Below are 16,541 nucleotides of genomic sequence, written 5' to 3'. Positions count from 1 at the left end.
GCTCACCCATTTCTCACCACAAGACTGTATTGTTCAATTCTCTCTTCACTGCACGAATACCTGTTTTACTTCCGTATGCTTATGCATTTCAGCTTTCCTTCCTCATCTCTGCAGTAATTTTGCCTATATGACTGTCTGTTCTAATCTCCTAAGTGTTTTATATAAGAATGGCCATGCTGGATCAGATCAATCAAACATCTAGCCCAGTATCCTGTCTTCTGACAGTGACCAATACCAGGTGTTTCAGAGGGAATGAACAGAGCAATTATCAAGTAATCTATTCCCTGTCATCTGCTCCAGCTTCTGGCAGTTGCAGGCTTAGAATGTCCAGGGCATGGGCCGCCATCCCTGATCATCTTGGCTAATACCCTTTGATGGAGCTGTCAGGGTTCCTTCCCCTCTCTGAACTCTAGGGTACAAATGTGGGGACCTGCATGAAAGACCCCTTAGCTTATTCTTACCAGCTTAGGTTAAAAACTTCCCCAAGGTACAAACTTTGCCTTGTCCTTGAACCCTATGCTGCCACCACCAAACGTTTTAAACAAAGAACAGGGAAAGAGCCCACTTGGAGACGTCTTTCCCCCAAAATATCCCCCCAAGTCCTACACACCCCCTTTCTTGGGGAGGCTTGAGAATAATATCCTAACCAATTGGTTACAAAATCATCAAAGACCCAAACCCCTGGATCTTGGAACAATGGAAAAACCAGTCAGGTTCTTAAAAGAAAGGTAAAAATCATCTGTAAAAGCAGGATGAAAATACTTTACAGGGTATTCAGATTCAAAACACAGAGGATCCCCCTCTGGGCAAAACCTGAAAGTTACAGAAAACAGGAATAAACCTCCCTCTTAACACAGGGAAAATTCACATAAAACAAAAGATAAACTAATCCGCCTTGCCTGGCTTACCTATACTGGTTGCAATATTGGAGACTTGGATTAGGATGGGTTGGAGAAGACGGATTTCTGTCTGGCCTCTCTGTCCCAAGAGAGAACAACCACGTAAACAAAAAGCACAAACAAAAGCCTTCACCCCTCCAAGATTTGAAAGTATATTGTCCCCTTATTGGTCCTTTGGGTCAGGTGCCAGTCAGGTTAGCTGAGCTTCTTAACCCTTTACAGGTAACAGGATGTTGCCTCTGGCCAGGAGGGATTTTATAGCACTGTATACAGAAAGGTGGTTACCCTTCTCTTTATATTTATGACAGGAGCTATCCTCCATGAACTTACCTAATTCTTTTTTGAACCCAGTTATACTTTTGGCTTTCACAGCATCCTTGAATTCCACAGGTTGACTGTGTATTGTGTGAAGAAGTACTTCCCTTTGTTTTAAACCTGTTGCCTATTTATTTCACTGGGTGACCCAGGGTTCTTGTATTATGTGAAGGGGTAAATAACATTTTCTCCACACTATTCATGATATTGTAGACCTCTATCGTATCCCCCCTTAGCAGTTTCTTTTCCAAGCTGAACAGTCCCAGTTTATACACCCCAATCATCTTTGTTGCCCTTCTCTGTACCTTTTCCGATTCTATTCTATATTTTTTGAGATGGGGTGCCCAGAAGTGCATGCAGTACTCAAAGTTTGGGTGCATCATGAATTTATACATTAACATTATCATTAGGGCTGTCGATTAATCACAGTTAACTCACATTAATTGCAATTAATTGCAGTTTTAATTGCACTGTTAGACCATAGAATACTAATTGAAATTTATTAAACATTTTTGGATGTTCTTCTACATTTTCAAATATATTGATTTCAATTACAACACAGAACACAAAATGTACAGTTCTCACTTTATATTTTTATTACAAACATTTGCACTGTAAAAATGATAAACAAAATAAATGGTATTTTTCAGTTCACCTCATACAAGTACCATAGTGCAATCTCTTTATCATGAAAGGGCAACTTACAAATGTAGATTTTTTTAGTGGGAGTTGTGCTGCTAAATCCCCATGTGTTGTTCTGAAAATGTGGCCTAGCAGTAACTGCACCTGCAATGGATTGTTGCTATTGCTGAGGTAAAGTGACAGGCACTGGATCCACCACAGAGTGTCTCTCTCAAAAGACTAAGAATTTCACACCCTCAATTAAAGGGGCAGATATCCTTCTCATATCCACTAAAGTCAGTTCAGTGTTATCTGGCTTGAACCACAGCTAGCTAGCCCTGGTCTGTGCCCCAGTTTCAAGCAGACACTGAGTAAGTCATTCAGTCTAGCCTCTAAAGTAAATTTACTTAAGTTACTGTTCTTATTTTCAGGGTAGGTTGTCCTGCTAGTTACAATTAAGACAGATAATTCAATTGCTCTTTACGGTAAAGTAACAATGGTTCAAATACTTAAAAATTGGACCTGGAGAACTGTATTTTTGTGTTATTAATGCTCTCATTACTTAGAAAAAAGTGTAAACTGTCATACAGTGTCTGGTCTGTTTTAAAGTGGAGTTTCAAAGGCGAGGAAAATTATTCCATCAACTCAGTCTAAGTGGAAAAGAACTATAGGAGATGGATCAAAAGTGTAGTACTATATTAAGCTATTCTGTTGGTAACCCTCAGGCATTAGTTTGCCTCGATTTACTTTTATGAAACCAGATTTAGGTATACATTTTCTGCAAAATATTTATGGAATTATGTTAGTCTGTATTTATTATATATTGGCTAAAGCAGATCTACTTTTGAACAAATGGTAACCTCCCTCTAATATTTCATGGATCTTTCCAATTCCACAAATGATTTGGGAAAGAGATGATGCTTGGACATGTAACTTATTCGTCTTGTTGATGTACAAGAGATTTGGTGGTGGCAGAACAGACCTGCTGTAACCTGAGAGAAATCACATCACCTTACTGTTGGAAAGAGATTTAGTTCTCAGTTAATTTTTTTCTCTTGGTAAGGAAATCAAAGACTTATTGAATTCTGTTCCTTTGCTTAATTAGATTTTGTTATGCTCTGGAACAAAGCTAATTATAAGGCATAAATCACCATTATGGTTAATAATCAGTCAGATTGGATGTTTAATCTCAAAGCATTTTCAAATGAAATCCAAAGGCTTCAGTAATAGCAGTGGTTAATTTGGGGTACTGAAAAATTTCAGAGTGGGGTTTTTGCTACATGGTGGAAGTGAAGGTGCCTAATGGTAATGAACAGTTTGATTCAGAAATTTGTTCTACTAGTGTCCTAAAAGGAAGAGTTAAGTCTGAATATTTTCTTGTAGGTCAGTTGATTTGGCATGTCCCCTGTAACTCCTGTCATTTCCAAATGCCACAATTGACTTTCCTGAAGTCCACGCTTCTTGTGTTCACCACCAAGGCACTGTCTTTGGTGAGAGAAATTTTCTATGTGTCTTAATCTCTTGATTTCAGTCTTCCTCTTCCACACCTCTGTTTATCTCTTACCTCTTCTCTCTTCTTACCACCAACCTCTTTGTCCACAAATTGCTTCTAGTATTTAATACAATTATTATTAACAGTTATTCCAGGTAAGACAGTGGACCACGCTATTCTGGGGGATAAAATCTACGAAGTATCAGGCTGGGAATGTGTGACGAAGGCTCAGTCTTGCAGCCTGAAATGAACTTTCTGTTGTATGTAATTAATTGAGAGAGTTTTTATTGTATAAAGTTTCATTTTCAGTGGAAAATTCTATATTGTAGTAATAAAGTTAAAACACACTCTTAAGTTTCCAGTCCAAGACAGATAGAAGCAAAACAGGAAATCCAGTGGAAATGGAGTGAGGAGGCCACACAGAGAAGTAATACAGCCACGTAAGAGCATCCTCCCCCTCCCCGCACCCCAAACACACACAGAGCCATCTCTCTTCCTTCTCTTTTTCAACACAGGAATTCAGCTCCATGTGAATGAGGACATAACTAAATGGAAGGGAGGTAGAGCAGATGTTAGCCGACTCTGACTTTCTCCACCCCCACCCCACCCTTCAAATCCAACCAACCAACCAACAAGAGTTTTATCTTATACCAATAAGAATTCAGGTGTTGGAAAAGCCAGATGCCTTGGGTATCTGAGTGAGTACAACCCACAGAGGGTAGGGATACACACTTTCAGGTTTGATCCTTGTGTCCATTTGTTGTTACTGTCCTTTCTTGATCCAGTGGCAGGTTGCTATTTATGTAGGCAATGCTGTCTCTGCCATTTCTCTCCTTTTTTCCCCGTGTTGCTCTATACCAGTGGCTCTCAACCTTTCTAGACTACTCTACCCTTTCAGGAGTCTGATTTGTCTTGTTTACCCCAGGTTTCACCTCACTTAAAAACTACTTGCTTACGAAATCAGATTTAAAAATACAAAAGTGTCACAGCACACTATTACTGAAAAATTGCTTGCTTACTTATTTTTACCATATAATTATAAAATAAATAAATTGGAATATACATATTGTACTTACATTTCAGCGTATAGTGTATATAGAGCAGGATAAACAAGTCATTGTATGAAATTTTAGTTTGCACTGACTTTGCTAGTGCTTTTTATGTAGCGTGTTGTAAAACGAGGGAAATATCTAGATGAACTGATGTACCCCATTTACCCAACTTGGGCAGCATAGCATGAACAGGAAACAGATTAGCTAACACTATTCTGAGAGGTACTTAACACCACTTTCCTTTTTTCCTGACCACCAGTGGAAGGGCCAGGAACCAATAGCAGCACAGCAACTGAGCTGACCTTGCTGCTAGTTGGGTTAAGGGACCCTTATATAAGCACAGAGAGAGAGAACCCCCTCATGCAGCTTGCCCAGTGATTCATGTAGCTTGGGTCTGGGTTTCCTGCAAGTCCCCAACCTTTATATCCTCACCAGCCCTGTGCTAAAGGGGAGAGGATGAGGCCGTCGTAGAGATCCAAAAACCATGCATGTTTTTCAGTGTGTCTGTCTGCACTTTTTTATTCAAGATGGGAAAAGAGGAATTACTACTTTATATTTCCAAAGCATCTGTCAAACTGGATAATGTAGGAGCCTTTCCTTTCACCACTGGAAGATAGCCATCTCTGTGGGTGGAATGTGGGAGATGTTTAAGAGTGAAAAGCAACCTCACACAAGTTTAGGACAAGGTATGAAGTCAGTTGTATTGTGCAGTTTAAAATGCAAGCAGAATGTAATTTGCCCAAATGTCTATTTGGGTAAATTATGAAATACTGAGATTAACTTGCCTGCTCTGTGAAAAATGCCATGGGATATTTAGTAACCACAGGTGTTCAGGCCTTCAATTTTATATCCATGTGAAAAATGGCACCTCCAGTACCATGTGGAGAGTCTTTGTCTGTTTAGAGACTCGGAAGGAAGAGTGACAACTATTAAGTCAAAAATGACATGTCATGCAGCTGTCTGTTTGAGGTCTCCCATCTAAGTTATGGCCTGAAATGATATGGCTGCAGGCACTGTACACAGATAGTGCATATGTCTAGTTGGAGTTCCAAGGTTTAAATGTTACACCTTTATTGACTAGGCAACATATTAGAGAGAAAGGAAGGGGAGTGAAGAAAAATGTGAAGTTTCCCACAATTAGAAAATATCTCTTGGGAAATCTAGGTATTGCCAGTCACGTATTTGATTCTTTTCTTTTTACAGATGACTAGACTTTACTGTCACCACAAGAATGTATTGTAAAGTAACAGACTAGAACTAATTATATCCCATAGACTTTTTAAAAAGTTAAAGTATGATGTGTGTGCTCTATTTTTTTCTGAGACCAGCCAAGTGAATTAGCAGCAGAGCAACAATTTGCTACTTGGTTACCAGGGTGCAGGAGCATTTTAGGAAATCTAATTCTTGTTGATGTGCAGCCCATGGGAAGAAAAAAACAAGCACAGAACAAGATTTATAGTTTGCCACTCTTTCAAGATGGGCTGTTGCAAGCCAATTTACAGAATAGCTTTGGAGGTGGTCTCTGAGGCTAGTTGGTTGGCCAAAGCATGAGTTCAGCAATTTTGGATCTGTAATAGAAAGAAAAAATACGAGGGAGCAGATCCTCAGCCGGGGATCTGCCCCAGAGTGTGAGTCTAGAGAATCTGATGTAAATCTGTTGTAGTTAACTTTGTGTTGTGGAAGGGATTAAACCCATATTTTGAGAGGGAGCCTACTGTGTATTTTTTTTTTAGTCCTCTATTTATCTAGCACGAATAGAATACATAAGGATTTTTTGAAATGTTAGTTTCTTTTCCTGAACAAGAGGACAGAGAAGCTGAAATGCGATGAATACCTAGTTCATTGTAAGCCAGTTTGTGCCCTTGCACTTGTCACAAGTCCCCACATCCCTCTATTTCAATCATGAAAGCTGGAGTTATTTCTTCAGAAATAACGCAAAACTGAAAAAAAATCACTGAGTCCTCTCCAGCTTGAAGAATAAGATTCCTGAGTTTGCGTCTGAACCTGGATCTCCATGAGTGGTGATTCAGATTTCTGCTTAAGACCAGTTCTATAACATTTTCACAGATACTCTTTTGAGGCTTTTAAAATCATATTTTAAAATCAAGCCTTCATGAGGTTTTTTCCCAATATAATTTATCAAATTTCAAGAAAGTATCTTGTAACAACACACAAGTGGAAGAAAATTAGCACTGTGTATTTATTTTTAGTGAATATTAAAGCTGCAGTCCTGGGAAACTGATCACATGATCTCCCCCCCAGTTTCTTAACAGTTTTTGATTAGTCTTCTCAGGGTTGAGGCACCATTTTGGGGGCTGTTGAGATCTGCTGAGAATCTTTAATGCGACCAGAGCTTAATCTTCCCTCTGAAGTTACAGGATGGTTTGGAAATGCTGTAATTGAGAAATGCCCTTACTTCCTTAGTTAAAGTTAGGCAGTGAGCTATGAGCATATAATTGTGTTGTATACAAAGGGTCCAGTATTGTAATAGGATTTAGCAGAAGTTCAATGTGTCAGAAAGTGGAATTACACAGGATGGTGGGCTGGGGGCCAGAGAGTGAATGGATTTTTATGAAATGTTGAGGGGGAGATTTGTCAAAAAGTGCATTATGAATATTCTCAACATTAACACTTGTTTTGTTGAAATGACTGGTGCATTTTAAAAATTTGAATCAGAATGATTGATGATGATAAAGTCATAACTGAGGACTTTAAAGGGCTTTTAAATAAATAAATGAATAAATGGTTGTGTTATATAACTTCTGTTTTGTGTGTGAATTTTTTGGTACACAGCTCCTCCCACCCCTGACCCCCCAATTGCTGATTGTGAAGTTGCTGCATTTTAAGTAATTGTCATTTGTCTTCTTGCTGGGGAGGAGAGAAGATTGTATTTGTCCAGTTTTGTAAGGACTATTTTTTGTCTTGTTTTTAAATGGCATTAATTCTCTCCTGGCCTCTTATTGTTCCAGGTGACGAGCATAATCTGCAGTATTGAAGCATGAGTGCTGATGCCAGTCAGGGGGTGATCACCACCCCTCCCCCTCCCAGCATGCCTCACAAAGAGAGGTATTTTGACCGCATCAATGAAAATGACCCAGAGTACATCCGTGAGAGAAACATGTCTCCTGATCTGAGACAAGACTTCAACATGATGGAGCAAAGGAAGAGGGTCACTCAGATACTGCAGAGTCCCGTGAGTAGGATTAAGGAAACAAAAGATTCCCCCTCCTCCCCCCCCCTTCCAGAGATTAACTCAAAAACAAAACAGCACAAAACAGAACTTGAGACTGCATCACAGCTAGAGGGCCATGAAGCTTTTCATAAGAACAATCAATAAACACTTAGGTTATACAACATTTTGTTTGCATAGTTTTAGTGTATGAACAAACTGCCCATTACTGGTTTTCAAATGATGTTTTCATGGTGTAATGCTTCATTAAAGAAGTACAAAAGTAGCTAGCCAGCTACAAGGCACTTGATTAAAACTTAAAAGCAGGGAAGAGAGTGACAGAGTCACTGGCCAAATGTGAACAAACTAAGACATTTATACGCAGATCTGCATTCCAATTTTATTTTGAATATTTGACTTATCAGTTATATCAGCAACACTCTTACCTTTAAAAAAAATTTTTTTTTTAAATTGTGCTTTCAAGGTGTGTTTAAAAGCTAAATTGTTCTTTGGGTACTTGGAAGGAGTAACGTGCATACTTTACACCACCAGCATTCATGTACACCTCATGTAAATTCAGCACTTGTACAACTGGCATATAGGTCTGTTAATTCCATCAAAAGTCCTGGGGGGTGGGGGGGGAAGGTCTCCGTAACCCCTTGATGGAGTTAGTCTTAGATTAATGCCAAACAGTACATAAATTATCGAGTACTCTTGAAAATCCATGGCATGTCTGAAAATAGTAGGTGTGTCAAAAATATTCTGAAGCAATTTTTCTCTTTTGAATTTGTTTTCTTTTCTCATCTGTTTTTCTATAATTTGGGAGGGGGGGTAGAATTTTAATTTGATGTTTTTCCATGCATAATAAGATTGCAAACAGTGGTTAGTAATCACCATATTATAAGGAGTACTTGTGGCACCTTAGAGACTAACAAATTTATTAGAGCATAAGCTTTTGTGAGCTACAGCTCACTTCATCAGATGCATTCTTGCATCAGATGTATTTTTCTTTTTGCGAATACAGACTAACACGGCTGCTACTCTGAAACCGACCATATTATAGACACTCATGAATAATAGGATTGATCACTAAAATGTTACCTTGGAGTGCTTTTCAGATTCTGCATATAGATTTGAATCTACATGTTCAAACCCCATGACTCAGGAATTTATTATGTTCAAGTAACTTTGTGCAACTTTAATTTTGCAACCAAACTATTCAGTGTTCAGGAAATACTCTAAGGGAGTAATGCATAATCATACTAAGTTGTTAGAAAAATAATTCAGTTCTCAAAGATAATGATTGGACTCTGACCTGTACTACTAAACTATTCACAAAGGAGGGGAAGTGGATATCCCAAATTCTTAAAACAATCAGAACAAACTCACCAAATTTTCAGCTGATTGAGAGGCATAAAATGAGATCCCAATAAATTACACTGGGCCAATATGGTTTCTTACAGTGTTCTTTTATTAATTTAAATGCAGAAAAAGTGCTGAATTTCATAGGCACAACTGACCTTAGCCTTATTGGATGAAAGATTGTTTTCCAATTTGCCAAATGTAATCAACTCCTGTTTATTGTGATCATGCTACTTTTGATATGCAAGGTCAGCCTGAGGATTTAGGGAGGGTGGGAGAGATGGTACTCCCAAGTTTAGCTGACTTGTTTAATAGAAAATTGGAAGACACAGGAACCTAGAGGTTACTATCTGCCTCCTGCTGTGGGAGAAGCTGAGCCCACAGCTGGAGCCAGGGACCATTTATAGATGCCAGTATTTTAAAAGTTGGACAAATAAGCTAGGTGCTGGAGGCTGCTAGGCCTTGAGATGCTGAAGAAGAAAACTATAGCTGTGTGTGCTCAGTGTCTGACAATCTAGTAAAAAATGAGAAGCTGTGCTTGACCTACAGACATCTGTCAGACCTGAATCCCCTTTCCCGCGTCTCTGTTTCATTGTTGAAATGGAGAATATTTAGAGATCTCTGCTACAATTCCTTCTCTGATAGAATAAACAATTTTTAATATAGTGTCCAGAGGAGAGAATGTCCTTAAAGTAAATCTCTTCACAGATTTAGGGACAGTGATGGAATTAAGTTTCTCCATGGCTGTATCAAGTGGATTACTTGAGATTTAGCTTCAGTTTCTTTTGGGTCAGAAATGAAAATGACGTGGCCCCTTCTGAACGCTTTGTGTCACAAAAATACCAGAAAACTTCTGTTCTATTGCCAGTCTGCTCAGTATAGGTCCAAGGTTGGAATGTCCTGGGTATTGCAGGTGATGTTTTTGAGAGACACTGGAAGAGTTAGCTTATGCAAGAAGCTTGCAAGGGCATTCATGTATTTTCTGTCTGGTGTCTCTGGGTTATACCTTTTTGTAAGTACTAAATTCTTTTTAGGAATTTAGAAAAATGAGAAAAAAAATTATATATATATATATATATATATATATATTTTTTTTTTTTTTAAAAAAGGCTTCTTTGCTGGTAACGTTTTAAGCCAATTCTAGCATGTGAAGCAATTAAAATATATTCAGGTTAGAGAAATATAGTCTTTAACTATGAAATGCATGTAGGGAGAAATTGTCTTCCTTTCCTTTAAAATATAAAGCTTATGTGCACAGGATTGGGTTGTCCAGACATCCCTGCTCTTTGTGGGGGAGGAATTTTGGATTGAAACACTAACTAAAGGTGACAAGATGATGATAATGTAGGCCGTGCTGGTAGAATCTCTTATGCAAAACACTACAAAGTGCAAGGGAGCTCAGTTATTCAGATTTTATCTTCAGTACCAAGAAATCTCTTACTGCTTGTAATTGGAGAATCCAAATAATTTAGTAAGAAAGCAAATTAGAAAATGTTTCAGAATCTGCTGAGGATGTAAGTTTTTTGGGAATGATGCAGTCACCGCCGCAATGTTTTGTACAACACTTGATATATAGGGACTCAAATTTTGATAGGAATCTTTGGATGGCATTGCAGTGGCAGTACTAATAAAAGGGGCCTATCCAGTTGTCATCTTCTCTGAGGCTTCTTTCTTCTTGGCATACCATTAATTCTCAGACAAAGATAATCATTTAATACTCCAGGTTTATGCCAATGTTTGACATAGGCTAGAAACCTGTAGAAAATAGTGACTCATGACATTCATTGGCGTAGGTGCAATGTGCCCAGCCATTTAATGGCGTCGTCATCAGCCAGGTGGAGAACCGGTAGCCCACCACTGAAAATAAGTCAGTGCGCACTCGACAGTTATATATGCAATGTAGTCTGATGTTGACCGCAGCTGCATCATGGGTCATTAGAAAAACCCCATTTAAAGAGACTGGCTGCACAGTTGCCCTGTCCTGTTCGAAACCGGTTCAGAGATGACCACAGTTTCTTGGCCGGCCAAAACCTGGCAGACAGATAGTTGGGCCAGTGATGAGAGAGTGATTAATGACTGTCGTTGACCATTAATTGCGCCAAGCAGATTCCAACGTCATGTCCTGTGGTGGCATAAATGACCATAAAGGACTTCTAGAAGTCAGGCAAATTGGTGGGTGGTTGAAGAGGTCTGATATGGCATTACTTGCCATGTTAACCAATGCCATTCCTGCTTGGTGAAAGACACACCAGATATTCAGCATTCCTCTGAAGCGCTCTGCCTGTGTGTTTGAGGCATTATTATACCAACATTGGATGCAGCCAGCCTCACAAGCTGCAATCTGATATTCAATTTCCAGTTTCTAAGTAAAACAATTTAGAAGCTACTGAAAAGCCATCCTTATTACACCTGCCTTTTCTCAATGTCCTGCACCCATCCTGATCCAGTTTTAGATCAGGAGATAGCACAGAAACAGATTGATTATGCTTCTGGATGATCTCTACTTGTCCATAGACAATGAAAAAACATCCTTCCTTATTCTGCAGGATCTTTGCAGTGGGTGATGCTGTTTTATTTCTGAACTGGCAGGAGTGAACAGCAATTTGCTGAGAGAGTTCTTCTGCACCTCATCTTCTATAGCTCTCATCCATTCTCTTCCCCCATTCTAGTCAAACCTCTAACTGAGACTGTTGGACACCAATGGCTTAAATATGCAGTTGACACACAGCAAAGTGTCAGATGTCAACACCGTTCCCCAGATATCATAGTGCCTGAATGATATTCTCTTTGGGATGAAGAACCCCGGCTGAATTTAAATTCAGGCAAAATTGAGCTGATGCTAATGAGTAGTCTGAAATGTTTGTCTATATGCCCCACCCTCTTCAAAATGCTACACAGTATACGAGTCCACCTGTATTCCTCATTATACTGAGTACCCAAACAGCAATAGCAACAAGAATTGTCATCTTACACTTTTGTTTTGCCAAGAGACTATGCCCCATCCTATCAGATCAGACTTGGCCATATATATCCAGGCAAGATTAATGCACTTTACTGGGAATAAAACCACAGACTAAAGAAAGTAAGTGGTGTAGAACATAGTGACTCACAAGGGTGCTGTTAGTATATTGCTCCAGCTACTGCCTTGGCTAGCCGTTACATATTGGATTGGGTGTAAAGTCTTGGTATTTGATTTTGAGAACTCTCAAATAGACAGGACCCAGGATATCTCAGAAACCACTTCCCCCTCCATGGTAGCTGCAATCCTGAGAAACAATAGATTTCTCAATGGCCAGGTTGATACTAGTGAGAGCTGAATTCAGAGTCTTCTAACACACAGCTGTGACCTCCCTGCCACAAGAATTAGGAACAACCAGAAAAGTGGCCACCTTCAGAAAAAAATGCAAAACACAGCTCTTTGCCACTGCTTTTCCACTAATAAACAGTTTAAAATTTTCTTCCCATTCTTAAAGTAGAGGAGTTGAGAAAATTGTAGCTTTGTGTAGGTAACCCATTTGGAGTGTTGTAAAATTCTAAGATTCTTATGTGACAATCATGAAATAAACACACAGCTATCTAGGAAGGCTAGCATGCTGCAGTTGGCAGTCTCAGGTCAAAATTATTAATCCATATTTGCTAAAGATTGACACTTATTGATGCTACATGGAAGAATGTTTGGAAATTTGGAAGGAAGAACTTCAAATTAAGAACCTCCAGAACAGTGAAAGCTCCTCCACAAGCTTCCACTCGTTTATACTGCTTTAAAATGGAGAACATCTGCAAAGTTGTAGACCAGGAAATAGGATCATAGTATCCTTAGGAGACATTTCAAACTACTTGGTAACTGTTTGTTTATGGTCTACAACTCAGAGGTTTTGGGGGTACGAGTGGTGACCGTATAAGCCATCTGCACTCCGCAAGATTATTTAAGGCCTTGAACGTTACCCGCTGCTACCTATTTGTAACTTTCTTATGCCTTTCAATCAGCTAGGTCTCAGTACCCTACTAGCACCTCACGGTACTACTGACAAACTCTTAATCTAAAACTGTTTGAACCTATTCCAATAGTACCTACAAATTTACCATTAGAAGGTTCAAATAATCTCAGCGTCATTAATTATATAACTGCCAGGACACTGTGCTTGTTTGAAACTGCATCTTTATACCGAAACAGATTTTATTGCTTTGTGTTATATGTGACAGCAGCTCTCATCTATATTACATTTAAAAAAAAAAAAGTTGAGGAAAAAAACTTTTGAAGCTGAAGAGTCAAGTACTCATAAATTAGGGAAATACAGAATCAAGGCTGCCTGTAGAAGATTAATTTGATCCCCTTGTGCACATACATTATAATTACAGGATTGCATACTATTTTTCCCATAACACACCTTCTTCATTCAATTTTTTTTTTTCATTCAGTCTGTTGCCTCAAGCCTTATTTAATACACACCATCCAGCTTCTGCACTGAATACAAAATGTATTCATTTTCTTTTGGGTGTTTCTGCGGCGCTCTCATAATATTTTGACTGCTTCACAAACAATAATGAATTCATCTTCACAGCACACCTGTAAGAGTAGGTGGTATTAATGTTGTCTTCATTTTACTATTGGGAAATTGAGGCACAGAGATTAAAGCTAAATTTTTGAGACCCCAACTTGAAATGCCTAGGATTTTTAGGGTATATAACATCTTTATTGTATAATGGAGTATACTGTGTATTTTACATCACTGTGTTTGAAGAAAAGCTGAAAATTTGAAGAAAGTACTGTCTATGGGAGCTAAGATAGGTGGAATGTACGTGTAGATGTATTTGGAGAGATTTGGTCTTGCGTTGAGATGATATGAAGTATTTAAAATACTTAAGGCTTATTATAAAATGTTACCCCGATGATCTAGTTGAGGTCATTGCAGAGATCAGAACTAGAGGATATTTTAAAATTAGTATCATACAAAGGTTGTGAGGAATAAATGGAATGAAGGGATTTCCAGATGAGGTGATGAGTCTAGTAGTAGCAGTATTGTATGTAAGCATAACATTGTAGGACTGTATGCAATTTAATAAGTTAATGGGGTTTTGTGTTTAGGAGTAGCCAAAAACTGTTCTTATGGTCAGTCAAGATTTTGCTGATCTGTTTGCTTTTCTCTTAGCTATTTTAAATCAGCCCACAAAGTTTGTTTGTGGGATTTTGCTTTAATTTTATATTGGATATAAATAGCAGTTATCAAAACATTCCAGATCTGAAGGGCTTGCAGCCTGATTCTGGTCCTAAGCTACTATTATATAACTAATCCAGTTTTAGTCCATCTGTACTGCCAGGGCCTGCCTTTCTCACATGTGTAAAAGTGAAAAACCTGTTGTGTGCTTGTATCCTCCTCCCCTCCCTGCTAGCATTGTGGCCAAGGAATGGAGGCAGAAATGGCAGTCCCATCCACCAGCCAGTCAGCCCCAAAATGCTGGACAAGCCATTTTATTTCATAAAGAACAATGTCTAGCTTTTGAAAGTAACTGACGGTGAAAGCCTTGGTAATTGTGTAGCAAGGATTACCCAGTCTGGTTTTGGGTCCTGCCGCTGCCTCAGTTTACTTTGTCTTGAATCAAACCACCACACCTGGTGTTTTCACAATTCCAATCACCTTCCATATTTGGTTTGTTATCATAAAATAGTAGTCAAAGCCTTCCAGCTCTCTTCCCTGGACTCAGTGAGACCTCTCAGTTGATAATGGGCTTCAGCATCCAAACAGCCTTACTTCTAGGCTCAAAGGTCTTTCAGGTCCTTTATCAGGGCTTCCCTTTGCTTAGAGCCCTCCCGTCAGGCTCACAGTCCTTTGCAAGTCTTCTAGCTAGAGCTTCTCATCCAGGAGGCACCTGCTTTCTGTAGGTCCCTCAGCTGAAGCTTATCCCTCAACAGGCTCCCATTCTTAGGGGTCTCTCCCAAACCTTTTTCCTGGGAGCTCTGAAGAATTGTCTGCTGAAAAGAAGACTGGGCAGATGACCTGGTGTCTAGTCATATGCTCCCACCACATAGCTCTTGGTGTCATTCCTTTCACCTGGGGAGGCAGGCTAAATTTGGCACAGGTAACATAGAGCCCCAATCCCCTTGCAAGAGATGACTTACCATGTGAAAGTACCCTGTTGAGGACTGCAGAAACATTTCTAAGGATGCCTCAGAAGCTCAAAATTTTAATCTATGGGAGTAGTCACCTGGACTGGTGCTGCATGAACTCAAGGGTAGTAATCCACAGACATGTATGTCTTGCAGAAACAAGAACTACAGGTACCCAACTACCTTTTCTAGATGCATTTACACCAAGGTGGTATAGAGGGAAACTCTCATATTCCTGTCCTGCCACATGATGCCTCTGCACATGCAACCCAGAATTGCACTGGCCTTTTTTGCTGCAATGTCATGTTACAAATGTATCTAATTTGTTGTCCACCATTAGCTCTTATGCCTCTTTCAATAGTGAATTGTAGTTTTACATTTATTTTTCACCAGCTATACTAGCTTGACGTTTTTTTTCTGTGCTGAGCCTATCCATATATCCCATCCATATTTCTGACCTCTCTACATACTGCTGTATTTCTCTGTTCTCACAGGTGTCTGCAACTCCTCCTCCAAATGTAGTATAATCTATAAGTTTCATTAACAAATTCTCCTCTTATTGTATATTATATGAGCTTTTCCTTGTCCCATGTCTCAATTTTCTATAATTTTGTGGGCTTGTCTTCAATGCAAAGTAAATTGGAGTTATTACTCGAATGTTGCTCTTCGCTTGAGTCCTAGTCATGTACTAAAACCCTTAATTTGAGTGTTTTATGGTGCTTTTAATTCAAGTTGGCTGGCCTGTGAGGAGGTATAGGCTAAAGCTCAGGGTGGCAAAACTCACCAGCTGTTAATGTGACCACTGTACAGAGTGGATGCAGGTTAGCTGCACTCAGTGCCACTAGTCCTCCAATTCCTTCCCATAATTCCGCTAGTGTGCCCTGAAAGTACAAATCAAGTTCTCTCATAATTCACTGGGAAAAAATTCATAGAGTAGCTGAGCTTCCTGCAGCACAAAGAGCCATAGGATATGCCCCCGGAGGTCTTAGTGCCACAGACAAGTGAGTGCAGCATCAGTGTGGAAGCGGCGGCTTGAGTGTTATGTCATAGCATGACCGCTCTCACTCAAGCTAGGCTAACTTAACAGAAGTAACTTAAGTGTAGATAACTTGAATTAACTCTGCAGTGAAGAGGTATAACAAGGAAGTAATAGATTATCTATTTTTAAAGGTAGGAATTTTATATTTCTTTCAAAAAGAACTGTGACTTAAAAAAAAGACAGCTCTCTAAAATGTTGCAAGGTTGCAAGGTTTTATGGTTGCAAGGTTTTATGATATATATTACATTTTGCATTAGTGGTAAAGTTAAGGGATCAAATTCTCATCTGGTGTAAATTAATGTAGCTTCATTTACTTCAGTGGAGTTATGCCGACATACTCCAGCTGATCTGATCCAATAGCTCCAAAGCATTTCGTCCTGAGACATTTCATTTTGCTCCCATGAAAATCAGATTCATTATTGTGACCTTAGATACAATGTACCAACATATTTTTCTGTCTGGAGATTTCCAGGTACAACTCTGGTG

At 39.2% G+C, this 16,541-nt stretch overlaps 1 protein-coding gene across 11 annotated transcripts in view; it reads left to right on the top strand.

Moving 5' to 3' along the window:
* Window positions 1–16,541, top strand: part of ADD3 (adducin 3) — a 184,008-nt gene that overhangs the window by 116,572 nt on the left and 50,895 nt on the right. For all 11 annotated transcript variants that reach the window (XM_074959387.1, XM_074959378.1, XM_074959379.1 and 8 more), the window contains one exon: window positions 7,349–7,572. In XM_074959387.1, the coding sequence (XP_074815488.1) occupies window positions 7,378–7,572 (195 nt within the window). In that variant the 5' untranslated portion in view covers window positions 7,349–7,377. The remainder of the gene's footprint in view (window positions 1–7,348; window positions 7,573–16,541) is intronic.

This window comes from Natator depressus, chromosome 7, assembly GCF_965152275.1.
Source record: "Natator depressus isolate rNatDep1 chromosome 7, rNatDep2.hap1, whole genome shotgun sequence".
NCBI lineage: Eukaryota > Metazoa > Chordata > Testudines > Cheloniidae > Natator > Natator depressus.
This window is presented reverse-complemented; position numbering and strand designations above follow the sequence as displayed.